Here is a 16481-nt window from a genome sequence, read left to right on the forward strand (position 1 = left end):
AGTTGCTTTGTTATTTTTTTTTTTTTAAAGAATGTTTACTCTCCAAGCATTAAAGGGAAAAAACATTTCTGAGGAGCTGTGGGGTTTCAGGCCCAGAAGCAATGAAAGGACCTAGGGCTTTGGGGGAACTAAAATTAGTTCAGTATGGCAGAAGGCAAAAAAAAAAAAAAAGGTTGCTGGAGAGTTAGGGGTCAGATGCAAAAGGCCTCTGGGTCACGCTGAGGACCTTGGATTATCTTGCAGGCAAAAAGGCAGCTGTTGAAATGACTGAAGTGAGGACCCTGATAAATCACAGAGGCAAGGTCAGGCCAGAAACCATTGTCGGAGGACCTGACCCGGCTTAACAGCAAGGCCACCCTCTGCTCTGGACTACAGCTCATGCCACTTGAGGTTAACACAGCTGCCACTTCTACTTGGTAATCCTTTTAACCCTCTCTACTTGACTTTTTGTCCTAAACATTTTCTATTCTCTGCAAACTTTCTTCATCCAAACCCCAGCCCTCTCACTCCTTTTCTGAGAAAATTGAGGCCATCTGACACAAATATCTTTCATTTTACCTAAAAGATTTCATTTCCAATTATCTTCTTTTTTGCCTCTAATAAAGAAAAACTGTGTGATTCCCACCCTTGCCCACCCCCCAAATAAATTCTTTCTCTTAAGTGCTGGAGCAAATCTTTCCTCTACCCCTGGAGTTTTTTCTTTCAATTCTCTCCTCTCACGTTGTATTTTCCAATGCATTCCCTCTGCCAGTTCTCTTGATCCATAAATATGCTCAAATCTTCCCTCACTCACCCAGCCCCTGGAGTCCTGGTCCCTTTCTTCTCCATCGCAAGCAAACATGCAGACTTCTGGGTTCATGCTGCCAGTGTTTTTAGAGGCATCCAGAGTCCTCATTAGGAACAAGGGATCTCAACTTGCTTGCAAACTGGACTCTGCTGTTCACATTCAGGGGAATAATGAGTTTCAGGGCTCCTGAGAACAGCCAGTGCTTTCAGAAGAGAGAGAAGTGGTTTCTCTGGATGATTTGTCTCCTGGCTAGCATCTTGCTTGGTTTATTGTTAGGAGAGAAGGCAGTATCTCAGTTTGGATTGTAGGGTAACGATTACAAAGCACTTAGACTCAAGGACATAGCAGTCTGTCTTTCCGGGGGGGCTGGTTATACAGACTTGGCATCATCATTACTAGTGTTGACTCAAGTGATTTGGATGCCTGTCTTCTATATTTTTAAATTAAGACCATGCAGGTTGATTCTGTACACCAGAATGGCTTCAGGAGGATTTGTGCTGAAGGAAACAACACTTGTGTGTCACTTAAAAGTGTGTGGAAATTTCCCCAACGTCAGATCCATCCCACAGTGTTACTTGCCACAGAGAGGAAGAGGATGAACAGCACAGTGATCTGGTCCCATGGAGCATTTCAGATCTGCTCTGCTGCTTCCTGCTGTAGACTCTTGGCTAAGTCATTTAGCCTTCTTGTGCTTCAGTCTCCTCACCTGTAAAGTGGGAACAGTGGTATTTGACCTATGAAGGTTATTGAGATAATGCATATAAAGTCTTAGCTACTGGCTGCTCATGGTAAACTGCGATACTTTTGAACTTTTACTAGTGTTATTATTGACAGACTGATGCCTCAATCTTCTTTAGTAGTCTTTATTGACTATTGATTATTGTATTTCATTCTTGATATTGATGGATCTGACTTATAAACTCTGTATTTACTTTTCTGAGGTTGTTGACAAAAACAGTTAGAATGACCCAAAGACATTTCTAGGAAGTGACTTTCCAGAGGTCAGCATTAGTCCATGGCCAATGACTGACTGAGAGGTGTGACCACCGGGTGACTCGCCTATCAAACCACCAGAATTAAGGGACTGAAATTTCCAGGCATGAAAGGAGAGAAACCCGCACCACAATAATAATACATATCCTTATAGTAGTTTACTCTTTTCTTAGAGAAGCCAGCACTTCATATTCCTTTTGAGTATTTTGTTGTTGTTGTTTAGTCACTAAGTCATGTCCAACTCTTTGCAACCCCATGGACTGTATAGTCCAACAGGCTCCTCTGTCCATGGGATTCTCCAGGCAAGAATACTGGAGTGGGTTGCCATTTCCTCCTCTGGGGGGATTCTCCCGATCCAGGGAGCGAACCTACATCTCCTGCATTGGCAGGTGGATTCTTTACTGCTGAGAGACCAGGGAAGAAATCATCAAACTCATGTGAAAAAACAAAACAAAACATTAAGTGAGTCTTTTCATGGTGGATGAAAAAATGCTTAACAAAACTGAGTCTTGTTAAATTTGGTGGAGAAGATGGAGTTAACCAGTTTAATAAAAATTTACTATGGAAAAAAAAAATTTACTATGGGAGGAAACTGAGGCTCAGAGGAATTTAGAGCTTTGCTCAAGAAGTGGTAGCCCATGATTCAAACGTGGCTTTGTCTGACTCTTTCGATTGATACCAGTCACAGTGCTGGACTTCCCTGGTGGCTCAGATGATGAAGTGTGTGCCTGCAATTCGAGAGACCAGCTTCAATCCCTGGGTCAGGAAGATCTCCTGAAGAAGGAAATGGCAACCCACTCCAGTATTCTTGCCTGGAAAATCCCATGGATGGAGGAGCCTGGTAGGCAGTCCGTGGGGTCGCAAAGAGTTGGACATGACTGAGTGACTTCACTCTCACTTTCTTTTCACAGTGCTAGCTCATGGGGGTGTGGTGAACATCACACAGAAATCAAGTACATGAGTGTGCACAGTTGAGAGGGCATGGTCGTACCTGCCGTGCATCTGCACACAGCTTGGGTCACAACAGTCAGGCTGTAACTAAGTATCTTAGCTTGGGTTGCCATAACAAAATGCCACAAACTGGGTGGCTTAAACTATAGCCATTTATTTTCTCACTGTTCTGGAGGTTGGGAAGTTTAAGAGCAAGTTTGGTTTCAGGGACGTTTCTCTTCCTGGCTTGTAGATGGCCACCTTCTCACTGTGTCATCGTGTGGTCTTTCCTCTGGGCGCAGGGCAAGATATCTCGTATGTCTCTTCCTATCCTTGTAAGGACACTAATCCTACTGGAGAAGGGGTATGGCCTAGTTTAACTTTAATTATCTTCCTAAAGATCTTATCTCTGAATAGAGTCAAACTGCAAGTTAGTTTTTCAACACATGAATTTTGGTGAAATACAGTTCAGTCCATAACACTGAATGACTTGTGTCTCCTTAAATCATGGTCACCTTTGTTGTTGTTTGGTCACTAAGTCGTGTCTGACTCTTTGGAACCCCATGGACTGTAGCCCACCAGGCTCCTCTGTCTGTAAGATTTTCCAGGAGAGAATACTAGAGCAGGCTGCCGTTTCCTTCTCCAGGGGATCTTCCCAGACCAGGGATCGAACCTGTGTTTCCTGCATTGCAGAAGGATTCTTTACCACTGAGCCACTAGGGAAGTTCTCATGGTTACCTTACATAGTGACAAAAAGCCCAGAGAATTGTGGGAAATCATTATCAAACTAGTAATACTAGCAAAGAGGCTTTAATCCTGTCCATCCAAAGGGAGCATAGAAATGTGTGGAGCACCAGAAGGAAGCCAGTCTAGGATTTTAAAAACTGCTAAAAGTGACCAACCCATAGAGACCGTTAACTCAGCCAATCATGAAATCACTCTAATTGAGTTTTGTCTATCTTCCTTTGATAGTTGAAGACATTTATGGTTTCCAAGAGTTCTGTTCTGAAGCAAGTTTCATGGAAACTATGGTTGATGCCAGCTTTTGGAGGCAGAAAAACTTCCCTGCCTGCCTTTGCTCACTTGCCTATGAGCTCAACTTGCCTATGAATTCAACTAATTCTGGTACCAATAATTTCATCACGTTCAGTGGTTTGAGCTGGTTTTCTCATTCCACAGAGCAAGAGTAGTGGTTGTAAAACCGTTGGCTTTGGCTTCACAGTAATTGCTAAGGCTCTTTGCAAATTCTGTGTGAATATTGAGTTACTCAGAGGAAGACATTGATGATGAATGCTTTTTTCCCCTGTAAATATTGGTTAATAAAGCCAGTTTCTGCAAATTTGAGAATGGCGTCTTTACAAATTTCTAATATTCCAATTGAATAAGTAAATTCTCATGGTTATATTATTAGTAGCCATGGCCAGGGGAGTGCTCTTTATTTGGGACAAAATTGCATGTCTATGTCAGGAAAGGCTCAGTAGCAGCCCTAGAAGTAGCTTTGTTGTGGCTTTGTCTTTCCTTATAAGGTGAATGATGTGAAAACCAGGATGTAAAATCTTTCCGAAATCAACATTTGGGGAAAGATATTGCAAGATGGCCCTAAAACAAAACTAAATACTTAAATGTGTAATGTCGTGTGGAAATGCGGCTGTGCTTCATTTTACGATTTTGGGGTTTGCCTTGTGAGCACACTTGAATCAAGTGCTTGTATCCATCACAAAGTGCTTTTCACTGGACTTTCCTAATGAAAATGGTACTGTACCCAAAGCAAATGCATAAGGAACCATAGTCACTTGTGAGCGTTTACACTGGGTACACCACAAGTAAAAATGTTTAATTTCCTGTGGACGATAGACTTTTTATGGTGACTGGCAGATACCGTGGTTCTTCATTGGGTGTTTTATTAATACGCAGTTCGTATCTACTTGAGATTGACCTTGAGTTTAGGCAACTGGTGACTGTTCTGGGCCCTGTGAATTTGTGGTTTAAAGCCAGATACCAATGAACGAGGAGCAGCTGGGGCAATTTGTAGTATACTGTTCCTGATAGTGTGGTTTTCATAACATCCCTCTAAAATAGAGAAACGACAGTCCCATTTTACATGCGTATCCAATGTGGAGTACTCTGATGGGTCCAGGGGAGGGGTCCGTGTTCCCCTGTAGGGCCAGCCCCTGGGCAGCTTTAGTGGAGAGTGGTCGGCTGTCCAGGTCAAAGTTCACTAAGGTCAGGCCTTATCACAGAGAGCTGGGGAGAAGCTCTTTCATTAATACTCTTTGCAGAAGATGCTAGGCATTGGGGAGAGTGGGAGGGAGAATGTGAGAAGAAACAAGCTTGTGGAGACCATTATAAGAGCAAGTAGCTCAAGACAGGACTGTTTTGGAAAGAACTAACTTATCTTAAAGCCAGAGGTGAAGGGAATATGAATTGATTTATAGTTTATGAAGATCTAGACATGATTTTGAAGGTGATGTGGTGGGGGGGGGGGTAAAAAAACCTTCGTGTATTGTTTAAAAGTTATCTGTATTATAGAACCTATAAAGTCATTTTTTATTTTTGACTTTATTATCCATTGGTGTTGGTTTCAGAAAACAAGCTTTGAAACTGACTCCTGTTGCCAGATTCTTTTTGCTTTCAAGCCTTTGGTTTTGATGGGAGTGTTTATTTTCAGTAAAAAGCTAAAAAGGAGCTTAGCTTTTCTTCCCTTTCTGGACTTTGCAGGTGCATTTTCAGTTGTTCAAAGGTTCCAGACGTGTGCATTCTTAATAAACACAGTGTATGATGCAGAGAAGCACACGTGGGGTGGATTTTGTAAGAGACCTCCCTGACACTGGGTGGGAGAGAACAGAGCAGAGGAAGGGAGAGCTCTGGCCAGGAGGTCTCTGATTAGCTAGGAGTTGGCTTTACATGGGCCGTGGAAGCTTCCATGCCTTGAATCCTTTCCAGATAACCAAGCCGTCTCAAATATGTTGCAGAGAAGAGGGCAGGACCAACGGGACAGTCTTCAGTTTGGATATGAGCACCGCCAATTTGAGCTTCGTAACGCTTAGTTAACCTTAAGAAAAACAGCATGAATATAGCCAGAAAAGAAACATGTAACAGTTCACAAGGAGACATTTTTGTTCCTCCCTTAAAGCTAGTTGGGCGCTCTTAGCTGGCTTCCACGGTGTCCCTGTTCACCCCACAGTGGCATCTGCAGCTCTGCCCCTCCCATTCACTGGTCCGTCTCCAGCACTGGATGGCGAGCTCTGCTCTCTGTCGCCCTGGCATCTGGCCCAGGCTCTGATGTGGGGTGAGTCTTTGATGAACACTTGAGTTTTGAGAGAGAGGTAAATTTCAGCTCTGCCACTTACTTGCTGTGTGATTTAGGGATGTCATTTAATTTCTCCAAGCAGCATTTCTTTTCATCTCTAATTCCTGGATGATTGTGAGGGCTGAGTGAAATATGGCGTATAAGGAGCCTCACTTGGAGCCTGGCGCCTAATAGGTGCTCAGGCTCATAGGCTTGACCAGTGTTCTTCAAATGCTGGTTTGCCATGCTCAGAAGTTCCAGGGACTTGACTGGCATTCAAGGCTTTCTGCACCAGCTTATTCTGAATAGGTAACATGATGCTCTGTTGTTTTTTCAGACTGATCTCCTCCCAGTCCCAGGCCCGACTTGGCTCCAGGTTTTCGCTGCTATTGAAACTGAGCAGGACACTACGGTCCTTGCCTCCACCCCCCACCGGCCCCTGACCTATGTTTGCCTTTTGTCTATGGAAAATTTTAGTCAAAGAATAAATTTAATCAGAGAAATGAGAAACATGGAAACAAAGAAAAAAGAGTCAAAAAAAAAAAAAAAGAAAAAAGTCAAAGGAGACTAAATGATAATAATGTAGTTATTAACAATAGTCAAGGACCTTTAGTTCTTTCTCAAGGGCTATAGATAATATTCTGAGCCATATCCTGTGAGCTGTCTCATAGATACTAAAACACGAGGTGGACAAGTTAACTACATGATGACTAGACTGTACTCAGGACATGAGCTGCCACAATTCCGAGAACTGACTGCAAAAAATGGAAACAAGTGGACCCTGGAACTGAAGAATAACTGTACCTAGATAACCAACATAATGCTGGTCAGACCCCTGATGACCAATTTGAAGATGACTGTCAGAGCTGACTGTGCTGTTCCTGCATGTAGCCCCCTCCCCACTTCTATCTATAAAAGCTGCACGCTGGTTGCCAATGCGGAGGGGTGGCGGAGGGGGAGTCGACCTTCCAGATGTCTGCCACCCTCCCCACCCCAGTTGCCGGCCTCTGAAATAAAGCAGACTTTCCTTCCCACCAGTCTGGCCTGTTTATTGGCTTTTGAGCAGTAAGCAGCCAGACCACACACCTTTCAGTAACAGTATCATTCATTCTAATTCTGGGCCATCTCTTTCCTCTATGAGTCAAATACTGCTTTCCCCAACACCATCTCTCTTATAGCAACTGTGCAGTCCTTCTCACCTACCATTTCGCTGATACCTCATCCAAATTTCCACTCCCTTCTACAAAGGCTGGCAGTAACCTGATAGTCTCAACTACTATTTTTTTTTTAATTGTAGTAGGAAGAAAAAAAAAACAAAGCGAAATTTACTGTTTTAAGGGTAGTGTTAAGTACATTCACATTTTTGTTCAGACAATCTTCATAGCTTTTTCGTCTTGCGCATCTTGCAAATTTTGGGCAATCACACATCAGCTATGCTATTGAAAGCATTTCCCCACAGAATGAACTGTGTACAATGTTTAGACCATGAGTCTATAAATGTCTGTTCTTCTGTAGGACTGGGTTTTTATGTGTTTTTTGTTTTTTTTTTTTTTTACCATATCCCTCACTCATCACATTTCATTGGACACTGGGAGATATGCCGTATGTGTGTGATTCCTTCTACTAAGTTATAAGCTCTTTAGAGGTCAAGTGCCGTGTCTTATTGCCTTTTATCCAGTGTAGTAATAAGTCATGTATTAGAGGCTAGGTACACATTTGAAATAAATTTAACAGATTTATTAACAGGCAAACAGACTGAGGCCATTGTCCCAGTAGATTAGTTAAGTCATGAGAGATTATCTCAACTCATTTTAAAATGTAAGTGCTGGCCATCGATTTGGACCACTGTAGCAATCAATACATTTCATATCCAAAATCTGAGATTACACAAGGCTTTAGATGTTCCAAAACCTGCTTTTTGATTGCTCAGCCACCATCGTGTTCTAATTCTGGCAAAGCACTCAAAGCACCGTGTAGGATATTACGTCATTTCTGGAAGCATCTGGGACTTGCTAAATAAAAGCTGCTGGGAGGATGCATTCTGTCATTGAGTGGAAAGCACCATAAGTGAAATCATCACCGATATTGATCATGTGAGTTTCTACTGAAAACCCATGTGCCATTTTATATGCTGTTTCTTTAAGGCTGTCACTGGTGCCCCTGCCTTCTGCAGGAGAGGTTGGGTTGGAGGTCATGGTTGTTGGATCCATAGTTGGCCTTCAGACCTTCCAGAAAGGAAGGGAAGCAACCACCTGTTTTATTTTTCCCTTCCTTGGCTTAAGAGTCCCATGGAAAGCCTATTCCTATTAATTTGTTTTCTTTGACTGTTAATATATTTGAGAAAGGATTAAATGGAAATACTGTACTAAAATAGTAAAATAAAGAGACTTTGCAAAGCTCGCCAGAGATCTGAAGTTTACCTAGGGCCTCAGGGACCAGTATAGCTCAGCAGTGGAATTTTATTGTATGTATAATTTTCCCTAAAGATGCCTTCTTTGATTCTTTACAGTAAATGTGAAATTGGCTTCAGATTTTCAGCCTACAAATATGTTTTTAAAGGCATTTTAATCTTCTCTGGGTGATGAATGCCTTTGCAGACTGGGTAATAGGCACACGTCAGCACACATTTTGGTGGTTCCTTTTATTTTAAATTTCCTTTTGCATGTTGTCTTTGATCCTTCCACTTTGTACTTAGAGTTGGATTACTTCTATAAAGCAACTGGACAATTTCCCTTGATGTGGATCTTGGGAAAGCAGTCCAGAGTCATTTTTTCCCTCTGCTTTCTCATTTCCAAGCAACATGCTCCAGCAATATAGGTTACTCCAAAACCTGTGGGACAGATTATCTACAGGGCCCCTTAATACCTTCTGAGCAGAAAATAAATAAGCAACACACAAAGGCAGGGAAACAAGAATGCTTTAAGGAGAAAAGCATTCTAGAAGGGTGGTAACCTGTGAATACTCCTGAAGGTGACTATGCTGTGTTAGCCCACACGGAGTCCTGCTGCTGTTGTCTGCTGAATGGAATGAATGGACGTTTGTTTTGTTTCTTGGAGAATGTTTTCTAGTAAACACTTTGCCAGAAACCCAGGTTCTTCTCACCCAACAGAAAGAGTTTTTATTAGGGAGAAGAATAGCTTCCCTTTTCACACAGAATTAGGGGAAAAAAAAAAAAAACTAGCTCCTTGTCAAACTTTGTTCAACTTTTAGGTTTTTTTTTTTTTCATTATCTGTTTCTCTTAAGTTATTGCCTTGAATGCATAGCTCATGGATTTTCATTGGTTAAGTGGTTATTCTTTACTTCTGTAAGCATTTAAGTCTATGCTTTTATCATCAGAGCTACATCCCACAAATTGTAATATGTTATTTCCATAATTGTTCAGTATGAAAAGGAGTAAATCAAGGCTATATATTATCAACCTGCTTATTTAACTTTTATGTAGAGTACATCATGCTAATTGCTGGGCTAGATGACTCACAAGCTGGAATCAAGATTGCCAGAAGAAATATCAACAACCTCAGATACGCAGATGATACCACTATAATGGCAGGAAGCAATGAGGAACTAAACTGCCTCTTGATGAAGGTGAAAGAGCAGAGTGAAAAAGCTGGCTTAACACTCAACATTCAAGAAACTAAGATCATGGCATTTGGTCCCATCACTTCATGACAAATAAATGGGGAAACAATGGAAACAGTGACAGACTATTTTCTTTGGCTCCAAAATCACTGCGGATGGTGACTGCAGCCATGAAATTAGAAGACACTTGCTCCTTGGAAGAAAAGCTATGACCAACCTAGATTGCACATTAAGAAACAGAGACATCACTTTACCAACAAAGGTCCATCTAGTCAAAACTATGGTTTTTCCAATAATCATGTACAGATGTGAGAGCAGAACTATAAAGGAGGCTGAAGGCCCAAGACTTGATGTTTTGAACTGTGGTGCTGGAGAAGACTCCTGAGAGTCCCTTGGACAGCAAGGAGATCAAACCAGTCAATCCTAAAGGAAATCAACCCTGAATATTCATTGGAAAGATTGATGCTGAAGCTTCAATATTTTGGCCATCGATGTGAAGAGCCAATTCAATGGAAAAGACTCTGATGCTGGGAAAAATTGAGGGCAAGAGGAGAAGTGGGCAACAGAGGATGAGATGGTTGGTTGGCATCACCGACTCAATGCACGTGAGTTTGTGCAAGACTCTGGGAGACAGTGAAGGACAGGGAAGCCTGGCATGCTGAAGTGCATGGCGTTGCAAAGAATTGGACAGGACTTAGCAACTGAAGAACAACAACAAATACAGCATTTTAAAGTTTCAATTATTTTTTTCACTGACCCATGAGTTATTTAGAAGTGGATTTTTAAGTCATACTTGTTTGGGGAAGGTTATCTATATTATTGGTTTCTCATTTTTTTCCTTTCTGATTTGAATGATATAACCTTTGATATTAATTGAGATTTTTTTTTTTGTGGCATTACCATAAAGTCATAGGGCTTCTCTCATAGCTCAGTTGGTAAAGAATCTGCCTGCAATGCAGGAAACCCTGGTTCAATTCCTGGATTGGGAAGATCCCTTGGAGAAGAGAAAGGCTACCCACTCCAGTACCTCAGATGGTGGCTCAGATGGTAAAGCGTCTGTCTACAATGTGAGAGACCTGGGTTCGATCCCTGGGTTGGGAAGATTCCCTGGAGAAGGAAATGGCAACCCACTCCAGTACTCTTGCCCTGAAAATCCCATGGATGGAGGAGCTTGAAGCAGGCTACTATCCATGGGGTCGCAAAGAGCTGGGCACGACTGAGCGACTTCACTTTCACCCACTCCAGTCTTCTGGCCTGGAGAATTCCATGGACTGTATAGTCCATGGGGTCTCAAAGAGTCGGACACAACTGAGCGACTTTCACTTTCATCTTTCATAGGTAATCCATAGATGTTTGAGAATAACATATATTTGCTTGTCTCCATTAGACCAAGCTTATGATTAGAAAAGATTTTCAGTCTTTTCTCTCTAGGCTGATTGTCCTGTTGTCTGATCAGTTTCTGAGAAAGATGAGTTAAAATTAGTCTTTATGTCTGTGGATTGAGTGTAAGGTGAGGTTATCATATTAGACACACACAAGTACAAAACTGTCTTCTTGGGCAATAGTCCATGTTGCAGTTTATTTTATCCCTAAAAATGATTTTTCCGGATTTATTTTTACTTTGCTTGATATATATTTAGTATCCCTTTCAATCTTGGATGTTTTTAGTTTTAAATGTTTTGCTTGTAGCATTCAGATAAAATTTGAATATCCAACCTGGGAACCACTGTATTTCAAAAAGTGACTTATTTGGTGCTTTTTCATTTGGAGTATAGGTGATTTGCTGTGTTGCGCCAATCTCTGCTGTACAGCAAAACGACTCCATTTTACACATATATACATTCTTTTCTATATTCTTTTCCATTATGGTTTATCACAGGATGTTGAATGCAGTTCCCTGAGCTCTACAGTAGGACCTTGTTGTTTATCCATCCTATATATAATGGTTTGCGTCTACCAACCCCAAACCCCCAGACCATCATTCTACCCTGCCGCCCACAACCCTGGCAGCCACGAGTCTCTTCCCTACGTCTGAGTCTGCTTCTGTTTTGTAGATAGGTTTATTTGTGCCACATTTTAGTTTCTATTCATCTTGCTTTATGTTTGAATCCTTTATTTCTCCGTTTTTACCTTCTATCAGTAGGATCAATAAAGTTTCGATATATCTTTTCCCTCTGCTGACTCTGAAATATTATGTCCTATTTCTATACTTGAAAAAAATTTGTATACCACAGAAGGTTCCCCATGGACAGAAACTCCAGCACTGTTATCTTCTGGACATGGTCGAAGTCTGCTGCAGCCACAGGAAAGGGGCCTCAAAGCCTGGGATGCTTTACTCGGTCTGGGAAGGGGCATCTGAACACTACTGCTCCATCCTGCGTGGCACCACTTTTCTGGCCTCGTATTTCTCTCCTTTTAACAATGATCCTTACATTTCTCACAGGCATACTTAACAAGCCTAAAACTGATCACCTTTGCCACTTTTGTCTTCAATGATGCAATGCCTTAGAACGCCACCGCGTCCTACATGGGACTGCACCTCAGTGTTTTACAACCGTCTTGCTTTCGTGAAACCCAAGTTGTTAAAATTTTTGTTTTGATTAACCAAATCTTTAGATTTATGCTGTGTTTGTAAGTTTCTTTGTTCACTGTTGCGCCTTACATCTCTTTCTCTGAATTTCCTCTTTCTGAATTATATCTTTAAGAAGACCTGACAGTGAATGTCTACTGTGATAATTCCTTTTGTGCTTTGAAATGAATGCACGTTTATTTTGCCTTGAGATTTAAATGGTAGTTCAGTGGAATTAAAAAAAAATCTTGGTGGACAGTTATTTGAAGATTTGTTATCTTCAATTGCTGTGGCTTAGAAGTTGGCTGGAACTTAGCTGTTTGGTTATCCAGACTGAGTGCCATCTTTTTCCTATATGGTTGCTTTTAAGAGCAGTTTTACCTTAATGAGTTTAGATTTGCATCTCATTTACCTTTTTCTGCTCAAAGCTTGTTTTGTTTCCCGAATCTTAGGATTCACATTTTGAATCAATTTGGGATAATTTTTATCCATTATTCTCTTTGACCACTGCTTCTCTCTCGTTCTTTCTTCTCTCTCCTGAAAATGTATTTGTCATACTTTGTCATTCTGTCGTCTATGTCAGTTAACTTCTCATATTTCCCAAGTCTTTATTTTGTATTCTGGATAATTTTCTCAAACTTATCATCCACTTTACTAATCTTCTCCTCAGCTGTGTTTATTAATGTGTTTCCCATTGAGTTTTTTAATTTGTCGTGATAGTTGTCATTTCCAGAAGTGGGATTAGTTTCTTTTTCAACCTTGTTTTTTTCTTGGGAGTTTTTTCTGACTTTTTTCTTTTATATCTTTAACCGTGATACATATATTTTGTAATTTATACCTGAAATTCTTGGAGTCTAATTCTGCCCTGCATTATATATACTATATCAGGGTGGACTGTACTTTAAATTTCATATTCTAAGTTTGTCTTCAATAGATTTTCTGGCAGTACTATTGTGGGGCATGGGTTGTGAACAGGTTTCTGTGGAATAGGCTTTTGTTTGCTTTTGCCGTGTGTCCATGGATATTTCAGACCAGTTCCAATTTTTAAATTAACTTCTTGGCATGAGTGCTCTACGAACATGTATATGGTATAGAGGGCAACTCCAAACGGGAACTACTGTGTGTACAGGTCTGCCGTTGCACATTCATAAGGACAACTTTACCTTCTACCCCAAACCCAGCTCAAGAGAGACCAACTTTCTCTTCTTGATAGGTATTGGCACGCAGCTAAAGTAATTTGCCTTTCTTTTATAATTGGCCCTTGGAAGTTTCCATTACTCCCTTGCAAGCTCAGAAAGGATGTTTGTTCTACTGCTTAGAATTTAGTAGCAAGACCGTATAGGGAAACTGTATGTGCCAAGTGACAGAACCAGAAGTCTGGGCGGAGTCGTTTTCATGTACATTTGAGTCTTGAAGGATAGGGTTAGAGGTGCTCGCCCTCCAAGCAGTCAGAAATCTGTGTATAATTTTATAGCTGGCCCTCCAGCTCCAGGGTTCCAAATCCATGGGTTCAACTAACTATGGATAGTGTGAAAGTGTTAGTCGCTCAGCCATGGCAACCCCATGGACTGTGGCCTGCCAGGCTTCTCTGTCCATGGAATTCTCCAGGCAAGAATACTAGAGTGGGTAGCCATTCCCTTCTCCAGAGGCCCTTTCTGACCCAGGGTCGAATGTGGGTCTCCTGCATTACAGGCAGACTTTTACTGTCTGAACCTCTAGTACTGTAGTTCATATTTATTGGAAAAAATCTGCATATAAATGTATCTGTGCAGTTCAATCTTGTGCTGTTTGAGTCAACTGTATTTAAAATAAAACATATAGTCAACATTATCTCTGATGGGGAATAATTTCCGTGTACCGTTTACATGCAATGGATTTTAGAATGTGAAATATTTGAAAATTAAAGATCTATTTAATTAGTTCATTCTTTAAAACTACTTGTGAACTCTTTCTAGATTTGCATCAAATATTTCTTGGGACCATGTTCATTAAATACCAAATCCTGTTTTTGGAATCTTGAAGATAGTAATTGTGGAATAAAAGGAACAGAGTCTATCTGTGTATTCATCAAAGCTCTTTTAAGAACAAATAAGAGAAATTCACTCCAGTATTCTTGCCTGGAGAATCCCATGGACAGAGGAGCCTGGCAGGCTACAGTCCAGAGAGTTGCAAAGAGTTGGACATGACTAAAGCAACTTAGCACACATGAGAAATTCAACTCCAAATGGCTTAAGTAGAAAGAAATATTTATTGATTCAGATAGCTAAAAAATCCTGGGATTTATTGTCCAAGCACAGATATATTGACATGCTCAGAAAATGTAATTGAAGTCAGTCTCTTTTAATCTCTTGTTTCTACTTTTTTTTTTTAATGTGTTGGCTTTATTTTCATTTGAATTCTCTCCTTATGGTAGCAAGATGTTTTCCAACAGCTCCAGTTAAATAGAAATTCTCTTTCCCAGTTGAGCAATCTCCTGGGACTGTGGCTTGCTGATCCATCTTAGGTCATCTGCCCATCCCTGGTCAATCGAAGTGGCTGAGGGATGATGTGCTCTGATTGACCTTGCCCCTGGAGTTGTGGAGTAGGGTTAGCTTTGGTCAAACTATGTGGGCTGAGAATGGAGGAAAATGATGCTCTGAGAAGAAAATTGAGATTCTGTTATCAGAAAAGATGGGAGTGAAAACTGTCCTCTGTAACCTAATTGCTTGTTTGTGTTTGCTCTTCACTTCAGGACAGTGTTGAGTTTAGAAACATCTGCAGTCATTTGGCTGTACAAACTGAAGGACAGCAGTTTGACAGAGATTTGAATGCTGCCCATCAGTGTTTGAAAACAATAATCAAGAAGCTGACTCAGTCACTTGCTAATATTCCTTATGATGCCCACATGGTAGCCTGTGCTTCCTGGAGACAGATCTTACAGAATCTCCCCAACATATGAGTGTTCAAGATGCTGGAATTAAAACAACAGTGAGCACTGCTTAGAGAACTGGATACCTTAGTTCCTGAGTAAATCAGCAGACAGTGGATGCTTTTATTCCAGTGAGGAGACACTTGATAGCATACATAGCAATCTGACCAGCGGCATTTGTGCCCTTTGGAATTACTGCATGTTGGTGAAAATTTTTTAAAGCAGTAGTTCACATTTTTAAGTGTGCTAACATGTGTGCTGACTTTTTGATTGAAATACATTCCACTTTGTGGAGCTAATTAGATTATATATGTATATACACTTATGAATCTATATTAAATATTAATTTTAATTGAATGACATCTTTAATCTATATTCATATTAATGGAGGCCTATGAGGTTTAATGGGGCTTCCCTGATAGCTCAGTGGTAAAGAATTCACCTGCAATGCAGGAGACGCAGTACACACAGGTTCGATCCCTGGGTCAGGAAGATCCCTGGAGAAGGAAATGTCAACCCACTCCAGTATTCTTGCCTGAAGAATCCCAAGGACAGAGGAGCCTGGCAGGCTATAGTCCATGGGGTCCCAAAGAGTTGGACACGACTGAAGTGACTGAACACACATGGGGTTTAATATAGTTATTTGTATGATTAAAGTGCCATGGTTCTTAACATTATTTTGAATAAACGGAATGTTTGATAATTGATATGTCCTACTTACTGAACACTTCATTTTATGTTATGAAAATGATCTTTGAAAGTTGTAGGACTACAAACACATGTGTCAGTAATTGAGTTCCAATCCTGGCATGAATAACTTGCTGTCGGGCAGGGGAGAGCTGCTTCTAAAACTTGTGCTTTCATATACTGGTTTCTAAATTTGAAACGATAATGAGCTATGACGTACCGAGACGATATAGCATGTAAATACAAAGTACAGTGTTATTAAAGTCTCATGTGAAAACATCTAGCTCCTCGTGCTCTTCCTAAACATTCCCATTGAAGTAGGAAATTCTGGTGAAAAAAAGGAGGGAGTGGATATACTAGCAAGTTTCCCTAAACATTTAGACCTAGGAAAAGAGAGTGACTTTTTTTTTGCAACAACAATGATCTGTACATGTGTTGCCATTGCTGTTTAGTCGCTCAGTCGTGTCCGACTCTTTGCGACCCCGTGGACCGTAGCCCTCAGGCTCCTCTGTCCATGGGATTCCCCAGGCAAGAGTACTGGAGTGGGTTGCCATTTCGTTCTCCAGGGATCTTCCCAACCCAGGGATGGAACCAGCATCTCCTGCTTGGCATTGAGTCACCTGGGAAGTCCCCTGCATGTGCTTAGGGAAAACTAAGTTTTCCATTTTTTAATGGTGACTGTATTGAGAACAAAAGTAAATTGAAATGCTGCTTTTCTCTTCAAGTTTTAGCAGAAAT

At 41.0% G+C, this 16481-nt stretch overlaps 1 protein-coding gene across 1 annotated transcript in view; it reads left to right on the plus strand.

Annotated features, from left to right (window-relative positions):
* The window catches only part of DLEU7 (deleted in lymphocytic leukemia, 7), a 17350-nt gene extending 2264 nt beyond the window's left edge, over positions 1–15086 (plus strand). Inside the window, 1 exon segment of the mRNA XM_010835737.1 lies at positions 14880–15086. Coding sequence (XP_010834039.1) covers positions 14880–15086 — 207 coding nt within the window.
* The last annotated feature ends 1395 nt before the right edge of the window (positions 15087–16481 follow it).

This window comes from Bison bison, unplaced genomic scaffold (genome assembly GCF_000754665.1).
Source record: "Bison bison bison isolate TAMUID 2011002044 unplaced genomic scaffold, Bison_UMD1.0 scf7180017864048, whole genome shotgun sequence".
In the NCBI taxonomy this organism is placed as follows: domain Eukaryota; kingdom Metazoa; phylum Chordata; class Mammalia; order Artiodactyla; family Bovidae; genus Bison; species Bison bison.